Consider the following 25,308-nt stretch of genomic DNA (forward strand, 5'->3'; position numbering starts at 1 on the left):
ACATGGGGAGAGTGCCTTTGTCACTCTGTGGCTAGTAACAAAGCCTGTACTGGGTGGAGGTGCTTCACACCTCCCCCTGCAGGTACTGTAACACCTGGCTGTGAGCCTCAAAGGCTCACCCCCTTTGTTACAGCACCACAGGGCACTCCAGCTAGTGGAGTTGCCCGCCCCCTCCAGCCACGGCCCCACTTTTGGCCGCAAGGCCGGAGGAGATAATTAGAAAAAGAAGGAGGAGTCACTGGCCAGTCAGGACAGCCCCTAAGGTGTCCTGAGCTGAGGTGACTAACTTTTAGAAATCCTCCATCTTGCAGATGGAGGATTCCCCTAATAGGATTAGGGATGTGACCCCCTCCCCTCAGGGAGGAGGCACAAAGAGGGTGTAGCCACCCTCAGGGCTAGTCGCCATTGGCTACTAACCCCCGCAGACCTAAACACACCCCTAAATTCAGTATTTAGGGGCTCCCCAGAACCTAGGAACTCAGATTCCTGCAACCTAAGAAGAAGAGGACTGCTAAGCTGAAAAACCCTGCAGAGAAGACGGAGACACCAACTGCTTTGGCCCCAGCTCTACCGGCCTGTCTCCCCACTTCTAAAGACACTGCTCCAGCGACACTTTCCACAGGGACCAGCGACCTCTGAAGCCTCAGAGGACTGCCCTGCATCTAGAAGGACCAAGAACTCCCGAGGACAGCGGCTCTGTTCACCAAAGACTGCAACTTTGCAACAAAGAAGCAACTTTAAAACAACACGCGTTTCCCGCCGGAAGCGTGAGACTTGGCACTCTGCACCCGATGCCCACGGCTCGACTGGTGGAGAACAATCACTTCAGGGAGGACTCCCCGGCGACTACGAGACTGAGTAGCCAGAGTTGACCCCCCCTGAGCCCCCACAGCGATGCCTGCAGAGGGAATCCCGAGGCTCCCCCTGACCGCGACTGCCTGCTTCAAAGACCCGACACCTGGTAAAGACACTGCACTCGCAGCCCCCAGGACCTGAAGGATCCGACCTCCAGTGCAGGAGGGACCCCCAGGTGGCCCTCTCCCTTGCCCAGGTGGTGGCTACCCCGATGACCCCCCCCCCCGCATCGCTGAAGTGACCCCTTGGTCTCCCATTGATTCCTAATGAGAACCCGACGCTTGTTTGCACACTGCTCCCGGCCGCCCCCATGCTGCTGAGGGTGTACTTTCTGTGTGGACTTGTGTCCCCCCCCCCGGTGCCCTACAAAACCCCCCTGGTCTGACCCCCGAAGACGCGGGTACTTACCTGCTGGCAGACTGGAACCGGGGCACCCCCTTTTCCATTGAAGCCTATGTGTTTTGGGCACCACTTTGACCTCTGCACCTGACCGGTCCTGAGCTGCTGGTGTGGTAACTTTGGGGTTGCTCTGAACCCCCCCACAGTGGGCTACCTTGGACCCAAACTTGAACCCCGTAGGTGGTTTACTTACCTGCAAAAACTAACAAACACTTACCTCCCCCCGGAACTGTTGAAAATTGCACTGTGTCTAGTTTTAAAATAGCTATATGTCACTTATGTGAAAACTGTATATGCTTTTTTGCTAATTCAAAATTCCTAAAGTACCTACCTGCAATACCTTTCATTTGAAGTATTACATGTAAATCTTGAACCTGTGGTTCTTAAAATAAACTAAGAAAAGATATTTTTCTATACAAAAACCTATTGGCCCTGAATTGTCTCTGAGTCTGTGTTCCTCATTTATTGCCTGTGTGTGTACAACAAATGCTTAACACTACTCCTTTGATAAGCCTACTGCTCGACCACACTACCACAAAATAGAGCATTAGAATTATCTCTTTTTGCCACTATCTTACCTCTAAGGGGAACCCTTGGACTCTGTGCATACTATTCCTTACTTTGAAATAGTGCATACAGAGACAACTTCCTATACTTCTTGTATAACGTTTTAGTTTTTTTTTTAAAACATGACCATCAGAGAACACATTGCGAGCACATTGGTGATAGGTAAATGAAGTGGTTTTTCTTACTGTGTATTCAACGAGAAGTGGGTCTATTGTTAAACCTAAATGCTGGCACCTAAAAACGACCAATAGTAAAGGCATGGGGAAAAAAAAATTACAGCACCCAATCTGGAAGCAGGTCTATCAGTATAGTTTCAAGTCCAAATAACAAATTGCTGAAACATACGCATCAGCAGCAAACATGGACACCATAATATTACAATAATTCAAAATAATGGTGCGCGTAAAAAAAAAAAAGCTAAATGTCACAAGACTCCTGATACCAATCTGGTGAAATACTATTCCCATGGTGGCCAGTGCAGCATAAAATTAATAGGCATACCATTTGCAAATATGAATCAGACACGTCAGCTTTTTAGTGTCAAGCTTGACTTGACAAAGTAGCAACAGCCACACATCAATGCCCTTAGGCCAATAAGATCACTGGTAAGCATTGGTCATCCATGGGGGCTAAGGTTAAGATTCGGGTGTGCAGTTATGACACTTGTGTCAAAGAGCCAGCACCATCTGGATCTCTACTGCAATGTGCTCAAAAGAGACAGACAAATTAACTGTCTTCTATGTTTGGCGCAACCTCAGCATACTGAGTACAACAGTCCTAATACACAGAAGGCATTTAATTTGAGTGAAAATGAAGTTGCTCAGCAAAGGGAAGGCGAAGATGGAAGTGCAAGCTTTCTCCTTAAAAACCTGTGCCTTCCTTCAACTAGCCCCCATCCCCCACGTTCTGTCCACATCCCAGACACGTGGGGGTCTCTGGCCAGCATACAATGTTCATAAAGTAGTCACTATACAGTCACACTGCATGCACGTTAAGTTCATTCAACAACATTTTCAAAGGTGTAGATAAGTATTTGAAAAAATGATTCCAATCACAACAGTATTGAAACATCCAGTACTACCAATGGAAGTGGAAGGATTGAAACGAAGCTGAAACCAAATGTTTCTTACATAAGCAACTCCTTTGATATCTTGCAGCTATTAACTTTGTCAGAAATCCCAAAGAAATCACGTAATATACTGTACAATGACCAAGGAGATAAAATGGAAATACCGATTACTCCTAAAAGAGTACATGATACATATAAAGAATGTTGTGTGGCTAAGTAAAGATAACACCATTAGTAAAGATTTGTTTTTTCTTTAAGACTATTTGCCTAAATGTTTTAACTGGCATCCAACAGCTTGTTCCTTTGTTGACCCCAAAGACTATTTTATTTTGAAATTATGGGCACTGTCACCTGTTTAACATACAGGTTATTTATTTTCTAACAGTTACTTCAGTATACTATTCCCTTTAGTGGAAAATGTTGATTACATAAAAATGCATACATTCATCACAGCTCTAAAATTCAACATTCCAACAACAAAAACTAATCATCCTACTTGCAATCAATGGCCTAGTAATGAATCATGGACTGTGCTTTTTGTTTGCAAGACTGGATTCAATTCTCTACTAGCAGTAAACACCTGCTTACCACATCCAAAGGGGCATAGTCGATATCTTCAAGGAGGATCCAGTGCCCTTTAGTCACGGCCTGAGTCAGGCTACCCGGCTGCCAAACAAATTCACCAGGGACATCCGTGCAGCGGTACATTCCCAGCAACATCTAAAAAAAAAAAAAAAAAACACAAACTGCTATTTAATACATCACTTTCATACAACCCTCAGCATCCATTATCAAAATTGCCAAAGAAACATCAAGGTGAAAATACTAACTAAATACAGTATACTCACATAAAAGAGTGAAACAGACTGAGGAATAATGTTTGTTTGGACGCTAGGAAGAGATGGAAAAAAGGAAGCAGAGCGGACATTATCGCTGCACATCAATAAAAGCAATATGCACTTAACCTGACAATTGTTTAAGCGCATGTTAGATGCAGGGTGGACAAAGACATGCAATGGTTATGAACAGAGATTTCCCTTGGACCATAACATGGTATTTACCGTCAATGAACAAAATCAATCTGTAAACTTTTCACTGCACTGGCACTGAAGGGTAAAAAACAAGCATCTAATACAGACCTTTATTATCTAACAAAAGTTCTTGCCTAGTTTCTAAGGAAATTAATCCACAAAAAAGCAATTTACCCCTTAACTACCCCTTTTAGACCTGTAGCGGTCATCACAGCTTAAAATACAAAAATTGGCTTACTTTTTTGAAACTGAATGTCAGCTGCCTTCTCATAAGATCCCATTCCAGAACAGATTATAAAGAGTGTGTGTAAGGAAATGCCTCCTTGGCATGGTTACCCCCTGACTTTTTGCCTTTGCTGATGCTATGTTTTGAATTGAAAGTGTGTTGAGGCCTGCTAACCAGGTGTAGGAAGTTGGCTCTGTATGTGCTATTTCAAAGTAAGGAATAGCATGCACAGAGTCCAAGGGTTCCCCTTAGAGGTAAAATAGTGGTAAAAATAGATAATACTAATGCTCTATTTTGTGGTAGTGTGGTCGAGCAGTAGGCTTATCCAAGGAGTAGTGTTAAGCATTTGTTGTACATACACATAGACAATAAATGAGGTACACACACTCAGAGACAAATCCAGCCAATAGGTTTTGTTATAGAAAAATATCTTTTCTTAGTTTATTTTAAGAACCACAGGTTCAAATTTAACATGTAATATCTTGTTTGAAAGGTATTGCAGGTAAGTACATTAGGAACTTTGAATCATTTCAATTGCATGTATACTTTTCAAGTTATTCACAAATAGCTATTTCAAAAGTGGACACAGTGCAATTTTCACAGTTCCTGGGGGAGGTAAGTTTTTGTTAGTTTTACCAGGTAAGTAAGACACTTACAGGGTTCAGTTCTTGGTCCAAGGTAGCCCACCGTTGGGGGTTCAGAGCAACCCCAAAGTTACCACCCCAGCAGCTCAGGGCCGGTCAGGTGCAGAGTTCAAAGTGGTGCCCAAAACGCATAGGCTAGAATGGAGAGAAGGGGGTGCCCCGGTTCCGGTCTGCTTGCAGGTAAGTACCCGCGTCTTCGGAGGGCAGACCAGGGGGGTTTTGTAGGGCACCGGGGGGGACACAAGCCCACACAGAAATTTCACCCTCAGCGGCGCGGGGGCGGCCGGGTGCAGTGTTAGAACAAGCGTCGGGTTCGCAATGTAAGTCAATGGGAGATCAAGGGATCTCTTCAGCGCTGCAGGCAGGCAAGGGGGGGCTTCCTCGGGGAAACCTCCACTTGGGCAAGGGAGAGGGACTCCTGGGGGTCACTTCTGCAGTGAAAGTCCGGTCCTTCAGGTCCTGGGGGCTGCGGGTGCAGGGTCTTTTCCAGGCGTCGGGACTTAGGTTTCAGAGAGTCGCGGTCAGGGGAAGCCTCGGGATTCCCTCTGCAGGCGGCGCTGTGGGGGCTCAGGGGGGACAGGTTTTGGTACTCACAGTCGTAGAGTAGTCCGGGGGTCCTCCCTGAGGTGTTGGTTCTCCACCAGCCGAGTCGGGGTCGCCGGGTGCAGTGTTGCAAGTCTCACGCTTCTTGCGGGGAGATTGCAGGGTTCTTTAAAGCTGCTCCTTTGGATAAAGTTGCAGTCTTTTTGGAGCAGGCCCGCTGTCCTCGGGAGTTTCTTGTCGTCGTCGAAGCAGGGCAGTCCTCAGAGGATTCAGAGGTCGCTGGTCCCTTTGGAAGGCGTCGCTGGAGCAGAGTTCTTTGGAAGGCAGGAGACAGGCCGGTGAGTTTCTGGAGCCAAGGCAGTTGTTGTCTTCTGGTCTTCCTCTGCAGGGGTTTTCAGCTAGGCAGTCCTTCTTCTTGTTGTTGCAGGAATCTGATTTTCTAGGGTTCAGGGTAGCCCTTAAATACTAAATTTAAGGGCGTGTTTAGGTCTGGGGGGTTAGTAGCCAATGGCTACTAGCCCTGAGGGTGGGTACACCCTCTTTGTGCCTCCTCCCAAGGGGAGGGGGTCACAATCCTAACCCTATTGGGGGAATCCTCCATCTGCAAGATGGAGGATTTCTAAAAGTTAGAGTCACCTCAGCTCAGGACACCTTAGGGGCTGTCCTGACTGGCCAGTGACTCCTCCTTGTTGTTTTCTTTGTTCCCTCCAGCCTTGCCGCCAAAAGTGGGGGCCGTGGCCGGAGGGGGCGGGCAACTCCACTAAGCTGGAGTGCCCTGCTGGGCTGTGACAAAGGGGTGAGCCTTTGAGGCTCACCGCCAGGTGTTACAGCTCCTGCCTGGGGGAGGTGTTAGCATCTCCACCCAGTGCAGGCTTTGTTACTGGCCTCAGAGTGACAAAGGCACTCTCCCCATGGGGCCAGCAACATGTCTCTGGTGTGGCAGGCTGCTGGAACTAGTCAGCCTACACAGACAGTCGGTTAAGTTTCAGGGGGCACCTCTAGGGTGCCCTCTGGGGTGTATTTTGCAATAAAATGTACACTGGCATCAGTGTGCATTTATTGTGCTGAGAAGTTTGATACCAAACTTCCCAGTTTTCAGTGTAGCCATTATGGTGCTGTGGAGTTCGTGTAAAACAGACTCCCAGACCATATACTCTCATGGCTACCCTGCACTTACAATGTCTAAGGTTTTGCTTAGACACTGTAGGGGTACAGTGCTCATGCACTGGTACCCTCACCTATGGTATAGTGCACCCTGCCTTGGGGCTGTAAGGCCTGCTAGAGGGGTGTCTTACCTATACTGCATAGGCAGTGAGAGGCTGGCATGGCACCCTGAGGGGAGTGCCATGTCGACTTACTCATTTTGTTCTCACTAGCACACACAGGCTTGTAAGCAGTGTGTCTGTGCTGAGTGAGGGGTCTCTAGGGTGGCATAATACATGCTGCAGCCCTTAGAGACCTTCCCTGGCATCAGGGCCCTTGGTACCAGAGGTACCAGTTACAAGGGACTTATCTGGATGCCAGGGTGTGCCAATTGTGGAAACAATGGTACATTTTAGGTGAAAGAACACTGGTGCTGGGGCCTGGTTAGCAGGGTCCCAGCACACTTCTCAGTCCAGTCAGCATCAGTATCAGGCAAAAAGTGGGGGGTAACTGCAACAGGGAGCCATTTCTTTACACCAGGCCCTAGCACCAGTGTTCTTTCCCTAACCTGTACTTTTGATTCCACAATTGGCACACCCTGGCATCCAGATAAGTCCCTTGTAAGTGGTACCCCTGGTACCAAGGGCCCTGATGCCAAGGAAGGTCTCTAAGGGCTGCAGCATGTCTTATGCCACCCTGGAGACCCCTCACTCAGCACAGACACACTGCTTGCCAGCTTGTGTGTGCTGGTGAGAACAAAACGAGTAAGTCGACATGGCACTCCCCTCACGGTGCCATGCCAGCCTCTCACTGCCTATGCAGGTATAGATAAGTCACCCCTCTAGTAGGCCTTACAGCCCTAAGGCAGGGTGCACTATCCCATAGGTGAGGGCACCAGTGCATGAGCACTGTGCCCCTACAGTGTCTAAGCAATACCTTAGACATTGTAAGTGCAGAGTAGCCATAAGAGTATATGGTCTGGGAGTCTGTTTTACACGAACTCCACAGCACCATAATGGCTACACTGAAAACTGGGAAGTTTGGTATCAAACTTCTCAGCACAATAAATGCACACTGATGCCATTTTATTGTAAACTACACCCCAGAGGGCCCCTTAGAGGTGCCCCCTGAAACCTTAACCGACTATCTGTGTAGGCTGACTGGTTCCAGCAGCCTGCCACACTAGAGACATGTTGCTGGCCCCATGGGGAGAGTGCCTTTGTCACTCTGAGGCCAGTAACAAAGCCTGCACTGGGTGGAGATGCTAACACCTCCCCCAGGCAGGAGCTGTAACACCTGGCGGTGAGCCTCAAAGGCTCACCCCTTTGTCACAGCACCGCAGGACACTCCAGCTTAGTGGAGTTGCCTGCCCCCTCCGGCCACGGCCCCCACTTTTGGCGGCAAGGCTGGAGGAAACAAAGAAAACTACAAGGAGGAGTCACTGGCCAGTCAGGACAGCCCCTAAGGTGTCCTGAGCTGAGGTGACTAACTTTTAGAAATCCTCCATCTTGCAGATGGAGGATTCCCCCAATAGGATTAGGGATGTGACCCCCCTCCCCTTGGGAGGAGGCACAAAGAGGGTGTACTCACCCTCAGGGCTAGTAGCCATTGGCTACTAACCCCCAGACCTAAACACGCCCTTAAATTTAGTATTTAAGGGCTTCCCTGAACCTAAGAATTTAGATTCCTGCAACTTACCGAAGAAGAAGACTGCTGAGCTGAAAAACCCCTGCAGAGGAAGAACAGAAGACACCAACTGCTTTGGCTCCAGACTTACCGGCCTGTCTCCTGCCTTCCAAAGAAACCTGCTCCAGCGACGCTTTCCAAGGGACCAGCGACCTCTGAATCCTCTGAGGACTGCCCAGCTTCAAGAAAGACTAGAAACTCCCGAGGACAGCGGCACTGCTCCAAGAGAACTGCAACTTTGTTACAAGGAGCAGATTTAAAGACCCCTGCAACTCCCCGCAAGAAGCGTGAGACTTGAAACACTGCACCCGGCGACCCCGACTCGACTGGTGAAGAACAACCAACTCAGGGAGGACCCTCCGGCGACTCTACGACTGTGAGTAACCAAAGTTGTCCCCCCTGAGCCCCCACAGCGACACCTGCAGAGGGAATCCCCAGGCTCCCCCTGACCGCGACTGTCTGAACTCCATTTCCCGACGGCTGGAAAAGACCCTGCACCCGCAGCCCGCAGCCCCCAGCCCCTAAAGAAACGGAACTTCTGTGCAGGAGTGACCCCCAGGAGGCCCTCTCCCTTGCCCAGGTGGTGGCTACCCCGAGGAGCCCCCCCTTGCCTGCCTGCATCGCTGAAGAGACCCCTTGGTCTCCCGTTGAAAACTAAAGGAAACCAGACGCTTGTTTGCACACTGGACCCGGCCGCCCCCGCGCTGCTGAGGGTGTACTTTCTGTGTGGACTTGTGTCCCCCCCCGGGGCCCTACAAAACCCCCCTGGTCTGCCCTCCGAGACGCGGGTACTTACCTGCTGGCAGACTGGAACCGGGGCACCCCCTTCTCTCCATTATAGCCTATGTGTTTTGGGCACCTCTTTGACCTTCGCACCTGACCGGCCCTGAGCTGCTGGTGTGATAACTTTGGGGTTGCTCTGAACCCCCAACGGTGGGCTACCTTAGACCAAAAACTGAAACCTGTAAGTGACTTACTTACCTGTTAAAACTAACATTATTTTACCTCCCCCAGGAACTGTGAAAATTGCACTAAGTGTCCACTTTTAAAACAGCTTATTGTGTTTTATGTGAAAAGTATACATGCTAATGAAATGATTCAAAGTTCCTAAAGTACTTACCTGCAATACCTTTCAAATGAGATATTACATGTAGAATTTGAACCTGTGGTTCTTAAAATAAACTAAGAAAAGATTTTTCTATAACAAAACCTATTGGCTGGATTTGTCTGAGTGTGTGTTCCTCATTTATTGCCTGTGTGTATGTACAACAAATGCTTAACACTACTCCTTGGATAAGCCTACTGCTCGACCACACTACCACAAAATAGAGCATTAGTATTATCTCTTTTTGCCACTATCTTACCTCTAAGGGGAACCCTTGGACTCTGTGCATACTATTCCTTACTTTGAAATAGTGCATACAGAGCCAACTTCCTACAGTGTGTTTGAACTAAACTTCTCTTGCCTTCAATTCTTTGGTACAAATAGGGACTGTCAGCTGGACAGCTCTGACCTGTCAAATGTTTAACCTATCTCAAACCTTTCACTCCTAGAAAATATATTTACAAGTCAATTTCCCTTCAATATCATCCTTAACCAAAGTGAATCAGTAATGACACAGTAAAAAAAACATGGAGAGTGATGCCTTTCAACTAACCCACGTACCGCACAATTCATACCAAAAATCTAGGAATCATCCTGGAGAACAAGCCGGACAGTAAACCTCCACTTGCTTCCGCATCAGGAGGATGCTACAAAAGATCTTCAATTGGCTACCAGTAAATACAAGGAAGGTGGTTACACAGGTTCAAATTACCAGCAGAACTGACTACAGCAAAGCACTCTTTACAGGGATTTCTAAGCAGCTCTTTAACAGACTCAAAAACATCCAAAACACTGCTGCAAGGCCTATCCTTAACCAACCTACCCGCACCCATATCGCCCCTCATCTAAGAGAACTTAACTTGCTCCCCTATGCACAAATGGGCCCAGTTCACACTCCTCACACATACTTACAAAACACTGCACATCACAGGCCCTGCCTAGCTCAACAGCTGCATACCCTCTACCTACAACCCAGGCACCTCCACTCAGCCAGACTCTCACTACTACTTGTACATAGCATCCACAAAGCGACAGCTGTAGCCCACTCTTTCTCCTACACAGGCACCAAAGCATGGAAGGACCTCCTATACCACATCGGGGCCTCCTCTTCACTTCTGGAGTTCCAAAGGCAGCTGAAGACCTGGCTTTCTAAATAATCACTCCAAGGAGACAGTTGCTATGTTCATATTCAAAGCATCTTGATACCCTCATGGAGGACTAGTGTGTTATATAAATACACATAACATAGTATACATCTAAGCCTCCAGCATAACAGAGGAAGGAGAAGATTTGTACAGTCGGAATGGGTGTTTACTAGTGGATATCTCTGTGGACTTGAATATAGCAAGCCAAGAAGAACTTAATTCCATACGTTCAACCTCATTGGAGCTGGAAAAATTAAATCTTAATATACTTTTCATTATTGTACAGCTATTTCAAGTCATGTGTTAAATCTGTTTTCAGAAAACATCCCCTCCAGTGCCATGCTAGGTGCCCATGGGACAATTATACCCCCTTGTAAAGTGCACATCATAAACATGGATTTCCTACTATTCCTGGAGGGCTGCAAAGACAGCTTCAGCCTCTAAAATGCGAATGAAACAAATATTCATTTAAGTGTAGATGGCTAAGGAAAGGAAAATGATCTTCTGAGGAGGACTTCTTTATACTGACAGCTGAATGTCATATTTCTTTGTTTTACTGTCATCTTCATTATGGCTATCAAAAGCAGCCGGTCCATCTTTCTCTCTGTGCAGAAGGCACCCACCTCCGCTTCAAAGGTAGGACAGAGATCCCTCTGCAAGTAGGTGCAGTGACTGACTGCTGGGGGATGTCTAAAGGTTCTATGGGATCCCTCTCCACTCCCACTGCAAAGAGCTGCCCTTAGAAAGCAAAAGGGCTATGCACCACCTTTTTGTGGCACACAGTCAATGCTGTGTATAGTGTACCCTTTGCATCCACTCCCATAACACAGCGGCAAATTGATTTCCTTATTTGCACTAGGCTATACCCCAATGCAAATAAGGTAATGCCCTCACAAGATAGCACTGGCACTACATGTGTGCTAGGGGATCAGTATTACAAAGGAGGCCGCACTAGCATCTGTGGCTCTTTCTGTAATACCAAATTGCATGGGAGCAAACAAAGGCGGCACAAACACCTGTTGCGCCCCATGGAACTTTGAATAATAATGCCCCTGGTATTACCTTCTTTAAAGTTAAGTAACCACCTCAAAATACAAGAAAGCTTTAAATAATATACAGCTTGGCTTAACATTTACCAGTCACAATGGCAGCTGATTTAAAGCGTGTTCAATTCAGCATTTTAACTGGAAAAAATATGCTAAGTTTTTTATTTTAAACATACCAGCACACCCATCTATAATTTATCTTGGCTGTCCCATAGGCCATGTCACCGAGATTGGTCCAAACAGACTGTTGAAAGCTTTGCTGTAGGTCCACCTTGGGAGTTGACTTTTAAGCATTTATTTCCAACATTTACTCGTCTTTATCTGGAAGACAACTCCTGCACTGTCTTCAAAGTGTAAGACTATGAGCTTTCAAAAGACCATTGATACAAATGTACATAAATGATGATCAAATTAAACATGGGCTAGCTGTCGCCTGGAGTAAAGCAAATTGAAAATGTCACTTACCCAGTGTACATCTGTTCGTGGCATCAGTCGCAGTAGATTCGCATGTTCTGCAATAGCTCGCCATCTGGTGTTGGGCCGGAGTGTTACAAGTTGTTTTTCTTCGAAGAAGTCTTTCGAGTCACGGGACCGAGTGACTCCTCCTTTTGTCTCCATTGCGCATGGGCGTCGACTCCATCCTCGATTGTTTTTCCCCGCAGAGGGTGAAGGTAGGAGTTGAATTGTAGTAATAGTGCCCATGCAATGGAGTGACTAAGTATGCACCTATTTAAGGTTGAGATGATACATATATAAATAATTGAAGGCAACTTCCAAACTGCTACAGGCTCCCGGGGAGGCGGGTGGGCACATGCGAATCTACTGCGACTGATGCCACGAACAGATGTACACTGGGTAAGTGACATTTTCAGTTCGATGGCATCTGTCGCTGTAGATACGCATGTTCTGCATAGACTAGTAAGCAGTTATTTCCCCAAAAGCGGTGGATCAGCCTGTAGGAGTGGAAGTAGTGTAAAATAATGTTCTTAATACGGCTTGACCTACTGTGGCTTGTTGTGCGGATAACACGTCTACACAGTAGTGCTTGGTGAATGTGTGAGGCGTAGACCATGTGGCTGCCTTACATATTTCTTGCATTGGGATGTTTCCTAGAAAGGCCATGGTAGCACCTTTCTTTCTGGTTGAGTGTGCCCTTGGTGTAATGGGCAGCTGTCGTTTAGCTTTAAGGTAGCAGATTTGGATGCATTTAACTATCCATCTGGCTATACCTTGTTTTGATATTGGGTTTCCTGCATGAGGTTTTTGAAATGCAATAAATAGTTGTTTAGTCTTTCTGATGTTTTTTGTTCTGTCAATGTAATACATCAATGCTCTTTTGACATCTAATGTATGTAGTGCCCTTTCAGCTACGGTATCTGGCTGTGGAAAAAACACTGGAAGTTCCACTGTTTGATTTAGATGGAACGGTGAAATAACCTTTGGCAAAAATTTAGGATTGGTCCTTAGGACGACTATTTTTGTGTAGTTGTATAAAAGGTTCCTGTATTGTAAACGCCTGAATCTCGCTTACTCTTCTTAGGGAAGTAATGGCGATGAGAAATGCCACCTTCCAGGTTAGGAACTGTATGTCGCAGGAGTGCATGGGTTCAAAAGGTGGACCCATAAGTCTAGTTAGGACAACATTTAGGTTCCATGAAGGAACAGGTGGTGTTCTTGGTGGTATAATTCTCCTAAGGCCCTCCATGAATGCTTTAATGACTGGTATCTTATATAGGGAAGTTGAATAGGTAGCCTGCAGGTATGCAGATATTGCTGCAAGGTGTATTTTAATGGAAGAGAAAGCTAGGTTAGATTTTTGTAAGTGAAGCAAGTAACCCACTACATGTTCTGGAGTTGTGTGTAATGGTTGTATTTGATTAATATGGCAGTAGCAAACAAATCTCTTCCATTTACTTGCATAGCAGTGCCTGGTGGATGGCCTTCTAGCTTGTTTTATGACTTCCATACATTCTTGGGTAAGTTGTAAGTGCCCGAATTCTAGGATTTCAGGAGCCAGATTGCTAGATTCAGCGATGCTGGATCTGGGTGTCTGATCTTTTGGTTGTGCTGTGTCAACAGATCTGGCCTGTTGGGCAATTTGATGCAGGGTACCACTGATAGGTCTAGCAGCGTTGTGTACCAGGGTTGCCTTGCCCAAGTTGGTGCTATCAATATGAGTTTGAGTTTGCTTTGACTGAGTTTGTTTACCAGGTAAGGAAGGAGAGGGAGAGGAGGAAAAGCGTAAGCAAATATCCCTGACCAGTTCATCCATAGGCCATTGCCTTGGGATTGTTCGTGTGGGTATCTGGATGCGAAGTTTTGGCATTTTGCGTTCTCCCTTGTCGCAAACAAGTCTATCTGAGGTGTTCCCCAGAGTTTGAAATAAGTGTTCAGAATTTGGGGGTGTATCTCCCATTCGTGGACCTGTTGGTGATCTCGAGAGAGATTGTCTGCGAGTTGATTTTGGATCCCTGGTATAAATTGTGCTATTAGGCGAATTTGGTTGTGAATTGCCCAACGCCAAATCTTTTGTGCTAGCAGGCTTAACTGCGTGGAGTGCGTCCCCCCCTGCTTGTTTAGATAATACATTGTTGTCATGTTGTCTGTTTTGACGAGAATGTATTTGTGAACTATTATTGGTTGGAAAGCTTTTAGTGCTTGAAAAACTGCTAGAAGTTCTAGGTGATTGATATGCAGTTTTGATTGATGTACGTTCCATTGTCCTTGTATGCTGTGTTGATCGAGGTGTGCTCCCCACCCTGTCATGGAAGCATCTGTTGTTATTACGTATTGTGGCACTGGGTCCTGGAAAAGCCGCCCCTTGTTTAAATTTATGTTGTTCCACCACAGAAGCGAGAGGTAAGTTTGGCGGTCTATTAACACCAGATCTAGAAGGTGACCCTGTGCTTGAGACCACTGTGATGCTAGGCATTGTTGTAAGGGCCTCATGTGCAGTCTTGCGTTTGGGACAATGGCTATGCATGAAGACATCATGCCTAGGAGTTGTAATACCATCTTTGCTTGTATCTTTTGTGCTGGATACATGCGTTGTATGATGGTGTTGAAATTTAGAATTCTTTGTGGACTTGGAGTGGCTACTCCCTTTGATGTGTCTATTATGGCTCCTAGGTATTGTTGTACCTTGCGCGGCAGAATGTTGGATTTTGTAAAGTTGACGGTGAACCCGAGTTTGAAGAGGGTTTGTATGATCTGATTTGTGTGATTTGAGCACTCTATGAACGAATGGGCCTTGATTAGCCAGTCGTCCAAATATGGGAACACATGTATTTGCTGCCTTCTTATGTGTGCAGCGACTACCGCTAGGCATTTGGTAAAGACTCTTGGTGCGGTTGTTAATCCGAAAGGCAGTACCTTGAATTGGTAATGTATTCCTTTGAATACAAACCTTAGGTATTTCCTGTGCGATGGGTGTATTGGTATATGGAAATAAGCGTCCTTGAGGTCTAAAGTTGCCATGTAGTCGTGTAGTTTTAGCAATGGCAATACTTCTTGTAGTGTGACCATGTGGAAGTGGTCCGATTTGATGAAAGTGTTCACTACTCTGAGGTCTAGGATTGGTCTCAGCGTTTTGTCCTTCTTTGGTATCAGAAAGTACAGTGAGTAAACTCCTGTGTTTATTTGTGTGTTTGGCACTAATTCGATTGCATTCTTTTGCAATAGTGCCTGCACTTCTATCTCCAGGAGATTGGAGTGGTGTGTTGTTAAATTTTGTGCTTTTGGTGGTATGTTTGGAGGGAATTGTAGAAATTCTATGCAATAACCATGCTGGATAATTGCTAGAACCCAAGTGTCTGTAGTGATTTCCTCCCACGCTTTGTAATAATGACCTATTCTTCCCCCCACTGGTGTTGTGTGGAGGGGGTGAGTGACATGTGAGTCACTGTTTAGTAGTAGGGGTTTTGGGGCTTTGAAATCTTCCTCTATTTCTAGGGAATTGCCCTCCTCTATATTGTCCCCGAAAACCTCCTCTATACTGTCCCTGGTAACTGGACGGTGTTGCTTGTGAGGTGCTGGCTTGTGTGCTCTGACCCCGAAACCCCCCTCGAAAGGGCGTTTTACGGAATGTGCTGTAATTCCCTCTGCTCTGCGGGGAGTAGAGTGCGCCCATGGCTTTGGCAGTGTCCGTATCTTTTTTGAGTTTCTCAATCGCTGTGTCCACTTCTGGACCGAACAGTTCTTTTTCATTAAAAGGCATATTGAGAACTGCTTGTTGAATCTCTGGTTTAAATCCAGACGTTCGGAGCCATGCATGCCTTCTGATAGTTACAGATGTATTAATTGTCCGTGCAGCTGTATCTGCAGCGTCCATGGAGGAGCGGATCTGGTTGTTGGAAATGGCCTGTCCCTCCTCAACCACTTGTTTTGCCCTATTTTGTAAGTCCTTGGGCAGATGTTCAATGAGATGTTGCATCTCGTCCCAGTGGGCTCTGTCATAGCGCGCAAGTAGTGCCTGGGAGTTCGCGATGCGCCACTGGTTTGCAGCCTGTGCTGCGACTCTTTTACCAGCTGCATCGAACTTGCGGCTTTCTTTATCTGGGGGTGGTGCATCTCCAGATGTGTGAGAGTTGGCCCTTTTCCTAGCTGCTCCTACAACGACAGAGTCTGGTGGCAGCTGTGTAGTGATGAAAACCGGGTCTGTAGGAGGCGCCTTATACTTTTTTTCCACCCTTGGTGTGATTGACCTGCTTTTGACCGGCTCCTTAAAGATGTCTTTTGCGTGCCGGAGCATACCAGGGAGCATAGGCAGGCTTTGGTACGAGCTGTGGGTGGAGGAGAGTGTGTTGAATAAAAAATCATCCTCGACCTGTTCTGAGTGGAGGCTTACGTTGTGAAATTGTGCTGCTCTAGCCACCACTTGAGAATACGCGGTGCTGTCCTCTGGTGGAGATGGCTTCGTAGGGTATGCCTCCGGACTATTATCTGACACTGGGGCGTCGTATAGGTCCCATGCGTCCTGATCTTGGTCACCCTGGCTCATGGTGGTGTGAGCTGGGGAGAGTGATGGAGTTTGTGCTGGTGAGACGTGAATCACGGGCGGAGGAGAGGGTGGTGGGGTAACTCTTTTCACCACTTTTGGTTGTGGTGTTTGTTCAGTCTGGAACTCCAACCTTCTCTTTCTCCTAATAGGGGGAAGGGTGCTTATCTTTCCTGTCCCCTGCTGTATGAAGATACGCTTTTGCGTATGGTCCACATCAGTTGCTTGTAGCTCTTCCTCAAACCTATGCTTTTGCATTTGGGAGGTTAGCGAGTGCTCTTCTGTATAAGAGCCTGAAGCTGGGTCGCTTGCAGTTTGTTTCGGCATCGAAACCCTGTCTGCGTGTTTTTTCGGCTCCGAGGTGACTTTTCTTTTTCGGGGCCGAAACCTCTCGGCGTCGATCTGCGTCGGTGCCGCTGTCTCGGCGTCGAGCCGTGTCCACACTGGCATCTCGGTGTCGAGGCTTGTCTCCAGCACTTTCTCGGTCCCGAGAAGGCTGCGTGCCGGTGTCTCGACCGGAGTCGGACGATCTCGGCACTGTTTGGGCCTTTTTCGGTGCCGACGGTCGGTCACCGAATTTATGGGTGGAGCCATGGCCGGATGGCAGTGGCGTCCCCTGGGCCTTGTAAATGTGTCTCTGTGTGGTTTTCGACGTCTTACTCACGGTTTGTGTATCGTCGAATCCTTCGGAGTCTGAGTCTTGGATCGAGAAGGTACCTTCCTCTTCCTGTTCCTCGAACTCCTGTGGGGCTGTCGGTGCGGACGCCATCTGAAGTCTTCTGGCTCGACGGTCTCGGAGTGTTTTTCGGGACCGGAACGCACGACAGGCCTCGCAGGTGTCTTCGCTGTGCTCAGGTGACAGGCACAGGTTGCAAACCAAGTGTTGGTCTGTGTAGGGGTATTTATTGTGGCATTTGGGGCAGAAACGGAACGGGGTCCGCTCCATCGGCGTTCTTCAGCACGCGGTCGGGCCGACCAGGCCCCGACGGGGGATCGAAAAACTACCCTGAAGGGCACCGGAGCTCTTCGATCTTCGATGCGGTGTGGAATCTAAGTACGCCGATCCCGAACGCAACAATACCGACGAAAATCTTCCGAAATTAGCTAATCTTCCGTTCCGAAAGTCGGAGCGACAGGAACACGTCCGAACCCGATGGCGGAAAAAAAACAATCGAGGATGGAGTCGACACCCATGCGCAATGGAGACAAAAGGAGGAGTCACTCGGTCCCGTGACTCGAAAGACTTCTTCGAAGAAAAACAACTTGTAACACTCCGGCCCAACACCAGATGGCGAGCTATTGCAGAACATGCGTATCTACAGCGACAGATGCCATCGAACCTAGCATTTCTGGCCTATTTACATATGGTTATTTTACGTAAAGCACCTTAAGCGCAAATATATTGATAAAATAACATGCTACATATTATAAATTATGCATGGGTAAAAGTCGCAGACCATTTGGCTTTTTCCAAAGAGTTGTGAACAGCGCATATACAATCGTTCACCAATAAATGATCACATGTCTAAGGCAGTAGTAGAACAGACTCAAAGTAGAAGACATCAAAAATGCACAGAGCATTTTATGCATTGTCAGAGTTTCTTAAATAGGAACACAAAGCCGGGCAAGGATTAATAGTAGTGCAGCGGTCAGAGCAACTGCCTCAGGAGTTGGAGGTCTGGGTTCGAGCCTCAGCATCAACGCAACATCCTGTGATTCTGGGCAAATCACTTAATCTCCCCATGCCCTTGGACATTGCCTTGAGACCCTCATGGGTGATAAGCCACACTATATAAAATCTACATTTCATTTTATTTAATTTCAGTATTCTAGATTCAGAGCAGACTTACAACTACATGTGAATTTTTTTTTTCCCTCTTTGGGTAGAGGGTCAAATCTAGATCAGTTGAGTTTAAATGTTCCCAGAAGATCTCAAGTGGTACAATATGGGGTACAGATAATGTGAAGATGGCTAGCTGAGCCTCTCCCGTATGATCTTTGATGTGTTTCAACCTTTTGGGACTGCTTTCAAGCAACTTCCTCCGGACGGAGGAATGGGATGGGTCAACTGAATGGCGGGGGACTGTTGGGGTGGGGGGGTAATACAATGAACATGTCCATTTGGAGGGGTCAGAAAACATTTAAGGCATGCTACTCTATTTCATTTCTTTGCTGAGTAACTGTCAACAGATAATTGGCGCATGGTTTAACTGAGAAGGAAATGGAAACAGCAATGCACATCTAATTGTGGTATACAAATGGCTGCCTTACCTAGGTGCATAGGATTTAAGCTGTAGGTGACATTTATAATCGAAATTAGAGGGTAACACTAAATGTGGAGCAAACACTATCATGCTGTGATGATGAGATGTACGAATTAATCTCCGTCACTGGTAATTATTCAGGCTGCATCCCCACCCCATCGTTATTTTGCACACAATGCCCCCCAGCCATATGCACATCAGTCTTGTACCTGCTCCAACATGAACAGTACAGCCCAAAGTGCCACACAAGATATTCCTGAATCTGAACACAAGCAATCCAAGGCTGGTCCCCACTGGTTCAGTGGAGAGTAGCTGAGTTCTAGTGATACAGTTAACATGGGATCCAAGCCAGGGAATACACATTACACTTAATGCACTGCTTTGTCATATACAAAAACATAATAGATGAATTGTTTGAAATAATCTGAGCCACAGGCAATTACTCAGGCTGCATGCCAGTCCAGTGCTATTTTGCACACCCTGCCACCAAACGTTGGGTCCCACTAAACGCAAATCAGTCTTCACCATGCTCCAAAGGGAACAGTCCAGGGCGAACTGTGAGGCAACACCCTAAGCGGGGTGGGTCGGCCTAGACATTCGTCTCGTGCACACTATGCTACTGGAACCAAGTTACACCCTCCTGAAGAGCCACAATCAGGGTGAAACCAGTCGTGGGTTACTTATGTTCCAGTTCAGAGAGGACCTGGACAAGCAGTTTGAGTTGGAGTATTCCTACTGCAGTAGGGTCAAGACTGATAGGCATATGCCTAGTGTTGGAAAATTTACTTTTTTTCAGATGTCCCCCAACTTTTTGCCCCTTTCCAACTACAAAATGCTAGTTTTCAACTGAGTGCACCGAGATCTGCTAAAGAGACCTCAGTGCTAGTGCTCTTCTCTTTAAAACAAGGTATTTCTATTTTTTCACAACTTGCACAAGGCTTTGGCACCCCTGCAAGTCCCCAGTAAATGGTAGTCCTGATACCTAGGGCATGGGTATCAAAGAGGGTCCCTAAAGGTTGCAGCATATATTGGCCACTCTAAGGGACCCACTCACAAATTACACACAGCCAGCCATCACAGACTGCGTGTCAGGGTGCAAGCCCTGAGTGGAAAATTGACACAGCACACTCCATTGTGTGCCATGCCACAGTCACTGCATGTATTACGTGTAAGTTACCCCTACAGCAAGTCTTAAGATCCCTAAGACACTGTGCATTATAATACATGTGAGGGTATGTCTGTATGAGAAGATATACCCATGTGATGTCCAGTTCCATTGCTAGATATTGTAAGTGAACATGGAAGCAATCTTAAGGTATGAACTGGGCACTATAAGTTACCCAGCTACATACTGGCTTCACTGAAACCTATGGTCTTTGCTATCCAACACCTCATCTTAATAAATCAATACTGATTACAGCATTGGATTTAGTATGACCTGCATCCAGAGGGCATCTCAGTGGTGCCCCCTGAAACCTGCTAGTCCCTCTAGTGTGCTGGTTGACAGGCCTAGCCTTCCACCACAGACCCGTTTTTGATCCCCTGGAGGTGAAAGTCCCACTCTCTGAGATGAGAAACATAGCCTGCTCTGGAAGGAGGCGTTATCACCTCCACCAACAGGATGGCTAGTATATCTTCATATCAAGGCCAGGGACTTCATAGTCCATACCGCCTTTGATATGCGACCCCAAACTTCCCGCACACCTGGGAGACGCAACCCGCTGACTGGGAGGCCCATTTGACACCAGGACAGGCAGGAATTTAGATTGTCACCAGACATTTTGCACTTTCAGGCTGGACACAACCCTAAAGGGGGCAACCTGAAGTGAAAACAAAAAGGAGAATTACACCATGTTGTGTAATTAGGAACTCTGCGACAGGGTGATTCCCACTCCTCACAGGAAGTGATCATCAAAATGTAGTGATCCTAAGGATAATCAGTCCATTGGCTACTACCATTCACTCCCCTTAATGCCACTAAATTGAGTATTTAGGTGACCCAACACCAGGAAAAAAGATCAAGACTTGACTACTGGGAACTGAAGAAGAAAGAAGATGTACCGACGATAACGAGAACTGAAGACCTGCAACTAAGATTGGCACAAAATCAGGACAGGCTGCTTACACTTCGACCATTGCTGGCCCGACTTTGCCAAGAGATTTACACCCTCCCAAAACTCTTCAAGGACTGCCCAGCACCTCAACAACCAGTAAAGATCTCCCTTGGGGCAGTGGAGCTGCTTCCCTGCATCTATAGGTACCATTTGCAAAGTGTGGTGGTCTGTCCAAAAGGAACGACGAGCCAGGAGAAGATTGTTTGGAGCCCAGAAGGTCAGCCCGCCACTTCACTTAAGTGTCGAGATGCGGACCCCCCTCCTGGAGGCTCCCTGTACCTATAAATGGGGTATTGGACTGTGCCACAACCAAGGCTTGTTTGTGGTCCAATCCGGATTCCAACAGCACCAAAGCAGACCTACCGTCGAGGGACACTAGGATCTGCAAGACCAGTCAAGAGTGGCACCTCTGCTCTGTTTCCCCTCTTCACCAGCTCACCAAGACCCAGAGTAAGCCTCTGACCACTGCAACCCTACACTTCAAAGTACCACTGTACCCGAGCCCCACAGACAGAGTCGGAGGGAGGTGACAGTGCCCACGGAGTGCTGAGACTCTAAGGAGCAGAGCCCACCCTTGGGTTTGGCCAGAATGGACCACCAGTCACCACCTGCAGCCTTTGTCTGCAGGAACCAAAAATCATGATTGTCTTCAGCAGCTCAACCAGGCGCCTCAAAGCACCACTGCTATTGAGCCCCACAGCCAGAGTTTGAGTGGACCGACTGTGTCCTTACATGCCCAAGACCCTCAAGACCTAAGCTCTCTTTCGGTTCAGCCAGACTGGTTACCCAGTTAACACTTGCAACCTATTTTCCCCAGGACTGTTCCCCATTAAAGTGAATAGGACACCCAACGGTGTAACATACATCTGCACCCACACGCCCCAATGCCTACCGAAGTGAACTCTAGGTGCTGCCTCGGATCTTGCTCTATTCTCACCTGAACTCGAGAAGACTGGTCCTGTAAGTTGTTAATAAGTGCCCAAAAGCAGTACATTTTTATTCCCCATAGGATAACATTCCCGCCATAAATATACAATACAGCTTTTTTAAGTCTTGAAAAATCACTATCTTAAAAGACCTTACCTGATTACAATGATCTTGGTGTCTAAGTTATTATAAAAATCTGTGTTATTTTTACAAATTTGTGTTGTATTTCTTCATTGAGTGGGAGTCTCTCTTACTGGCTCTGTGTGTACAATAGGTGCTCAACACTATCCTCTGATAAGCCTAACTGCTTCCCCACACTACCACAAAGACAGCTTTTATGATTGTTTCAACCCTTGTCGGTCAATAAGGGTCACCATGCATTGGAACACTACATAGATAGGCAGCTTCCTACAGGGGGTCCTAACTAAAGTGACATGGTGTGCAAAGTAGCGATGGACTGTGATGCAGCCCAAAGTAATTACCACTGGTGACGGTTAATGCAAGCATTATACACAGATGGTTTTAAGGTTAACTTTTTAATTAGAAACTCATAAGGTTTTTAGGACTTTTGTTAAAATCTTCTCTTTGCAATTTCGTGGGTGGTGACTAAACGTGAACTGTGGAACAAGTGTCCAAAGGTTTGTGGTATATATGAGTGTATATGTGCTGTTCTAAATGTTGAATCCAGAGGTCTAAGAAATTGCTTATTTCTTTCCTATAGTCAACAGTAAACCGAATTTCACTCATTTGTTTCTTCAGCCAGTCATGAAATTTCAGTCCGTTTATTGACCCAGTCGTGAAATTCTAAAAGCTCATCAGTCAAACCTTTAAAAATCTTGAAAGCAGTGTCTTTGTATCTTTTCAATTGCATGATGTTAGTTTAGTTTATCGAACAGTTTGATATCTTGCCAATGATGTTAGTTTGGAATAGATAACTTCTGCATACCCATTTAAAGTCAAACTCTACCATTACAAGATTCACTATTTCTAGTGTGAAAAAAAAGACTACTGCATGGTTCAGGCAATTTCAAATAACTGATTAAATAGTCTAATATCAATCATACAGCTTCTAAAGATACTTGAATTTAGGAAAAGTGAAAAAACAACAGTTCCAGAGGTTACCAGTGTCAGGGATGAGTATCCAGACACGTTTCTAGAACTGATTGGCACTGGCATACTGACTACCTGTGAGGTAGATCTCAAAAGGAGATTTAGTGATAAGGCCAACAGATAAGAACCTTAACTGTGTAGGAAGGAAATGGAGTGGTATGTAAGGGAGAAAAAGAGCTGCCATAACTGGAGAAGCCTAGACTCAAGAAATGGCAAATATTGGCCCCGCAGTTATTATAGTCAAAGGGATGTTAATCAAACAATTATTTGTCTTTTTTGGATTTGTCTAGGACTTCGCAAATATGTATTATAATATTTATAATAATTACTTTGATGCAAGTTTTGGGGTATAATACATCTGCCTGCCAGCAAAATGCCAAAGTTTTTCAAATCTTCTTTACATGTTCTACACTTAAACATAATGAGGCATATTCAAAGAGGTATAGTAGTAATCCCGTAGTACTCTAAAGATATTCTTGAATGCCTTTGTAAATCAGCCCAAAAACATGTAAAATGGGATACAATTAATGCACATAGGATCAGTGCCCCTCCTTGTACTTTTACTATTAAGGAGTTGGATGTTTTTGGGCCAATTCACAAAGGCATGTAAGAGAACATAAAAGAGAGCTATTTTAGTACTATGTACTACTTCCAGAACTCATATGAGTTTGTCGCTCAGCCCCTTTGCAGCTGGAAAAGAGGCAGTCTGGACAAAATTAGAATCTGTTCTCAGTTTGACAATTCACAATGCAAAATTACACAAGTTACCTTGCTGTCTGTTTGATCTCCTAATTGAACTTTCAGAATATCAGGAGACTTGGTGCGTCCAGTGACAGCTGATATATACTCCACTAGAGCAGTTTTTCCACATCCAATTGGTCCTTCTAGAAGAACGGCTTTCTGGAAAGAGACTGCCAAGGCAAGGCTCTGCAAGTTTCTACATGTAGACTCCACCAGCACAAGGCGGCTAGTACAGTCCTGCAGGGTTGAAGAAGGATAATCAAATTAGCTATTCAAAGTTAGAAGAGATTTGTTATACAGAAAGATTCAACCACTTCACAATTCAACAAAATACTGAAGTGGTGGAACTGGAAAGTACCATCTTAAAGAACATGTTACTTACCTTCGTAAACACATTATCTGGTAGAGACAATATCTAGCTGCAGATTCCCTACAGAAGCCCCAGTGGAGGGCTTGAACTAGGTGCCAAACAGGACATCAGTCAGTGATTCATTTAAGGGGAGCAGAGATGTTGATACTGAAAAAGTTGATGTGCACAATGATACATTCATACTTAAAGACAAAATCGCATCACTATTATCAAATTCACCCGTCAAACTCTCCATCAATCCAAACTCAGAGTTATGTGGTCAGGCAGGCACTGAGACCTAGGCCTGAGATTACTTATTTACAAGCCTCTGGTGGGTCAGTACTGAGCCAGACGACAAACGTGCTAACAGGAAACTCAGAACAATCCCACAGAGAGACACGGCAACACCACAATGGGCCCAGGAGATTGACCTCAAAGAACACATGGCCGCAGAGGTGCGCGCATTCCCAAAACACCATAGAATGACGCCACATGAAGCTGAGAACACTCAGCCAATCTCAAAATAGCACTCACAGTAACACGCAGCAATCACGCACCCCTCATGCCGGACATATGGACATGTTACCCAGTGGCCATCATTGTGTCCACACAAGGTTGATGCCCACCTCCAATCGTTATCAGAAAACGTATTTACGACTCAAAACAACGGTCCACATTGTTTACCTAAAAAGAAATGATAAATTATTTTATGATGCCCAGGGGAAAATGTATACAACACCGCTCAGATCGATTGTATTTGAGACAGTACTCAGACTCCGTTTCTTTAACGGTTCTCCTGGCCGCCTGGTTTAGTTAAACCAACTGATTCTGTTTTGGCAAACATCCCTTGTCTTGTTTTTTTCAAAGGCAAATTCACATTCAAGCAACATTTTGGCGAGCCAGCAAGAAGCTGATTAGACCTCAAACCAGACTGCAGTTGAAGAAAGGGGACCCCGCCAGACATTTTCAAATTCCTGCAACAAGGAAGGTGAGCAGACCATGCAATTGATTGGAAGTTCTGCTGAAACCAAGAGGCGGAGGCCCATCCTGAGGCCACCGTCAGAAGGGGAAGAAACTACATCAGAGCCTTAACCCCAGCATTTGACGATCTGATGCATGGCAAACTAGGAAGAAGCGTAGAAAAGTAATCTCAGAGCCCTGCCAATGACAGAAATCTGGCATGTTACCTATACTATGTGTTCGAACTCAGCAGTCACAAGGCAGCCCCAGGCGCGTTTCCGCAGAGATCACCTTTCTTCCCATAGTCAGCACACTAGAAAAGGTGAGTGTCGTTTGGACCACTGGGCGTGACACAGATGGTACACATGGGCCATGGGTGTGATATAGG

The 25,308-nt window shown here is 46.3% G+C and overlaps 1 protein-coding gene across 1 annotated transcript in view; it reads right to left on the reverse strand.

Annotated features, from left to right (window-relative positions):
- The window catches only part of MDN1 (midasin AAA ATPase 1), a 1,740,009-nt gene that overhangs the window by 1,595,190 nt on the left and 119,511 nt on the right, over positions 1 to 25,308 (reverse strand). Inside the window, exons 6-7 of the mRNA XM_069235499.1 lie at positions 23,639 to 23,848; positions 3,479 to 3,610 (exon numbers count right to left, since the gene is read on the reverse strand). Of these exons, the coding sequence (XP_069091600.1) occupies positions 3,479 to 3,610; positions 23,639 to 23,848 (342 nt within the window). The remainder of the gene's footprint in view (positions 1 to 3,478; positions 3,611 to 23,638; positions 23,849 to 25,308) is intronic.

The sequence above is a fragment of the Pleurodeles waltl genome, chromosome 5, assembly GCF_031143425.1.
Source record: "Pleurodeles waltl isolate 20211129_DDA chromosome 5, aPleWal1.hap1.20221129, whole genome shotgun sequence".
Classification (NCBI taxonomy): Eukaryota; Metazoa; Chordata; class Amphibia; order Caudata; family Salamandridae; genus Pleurodeles; species Pleurodeles waltl.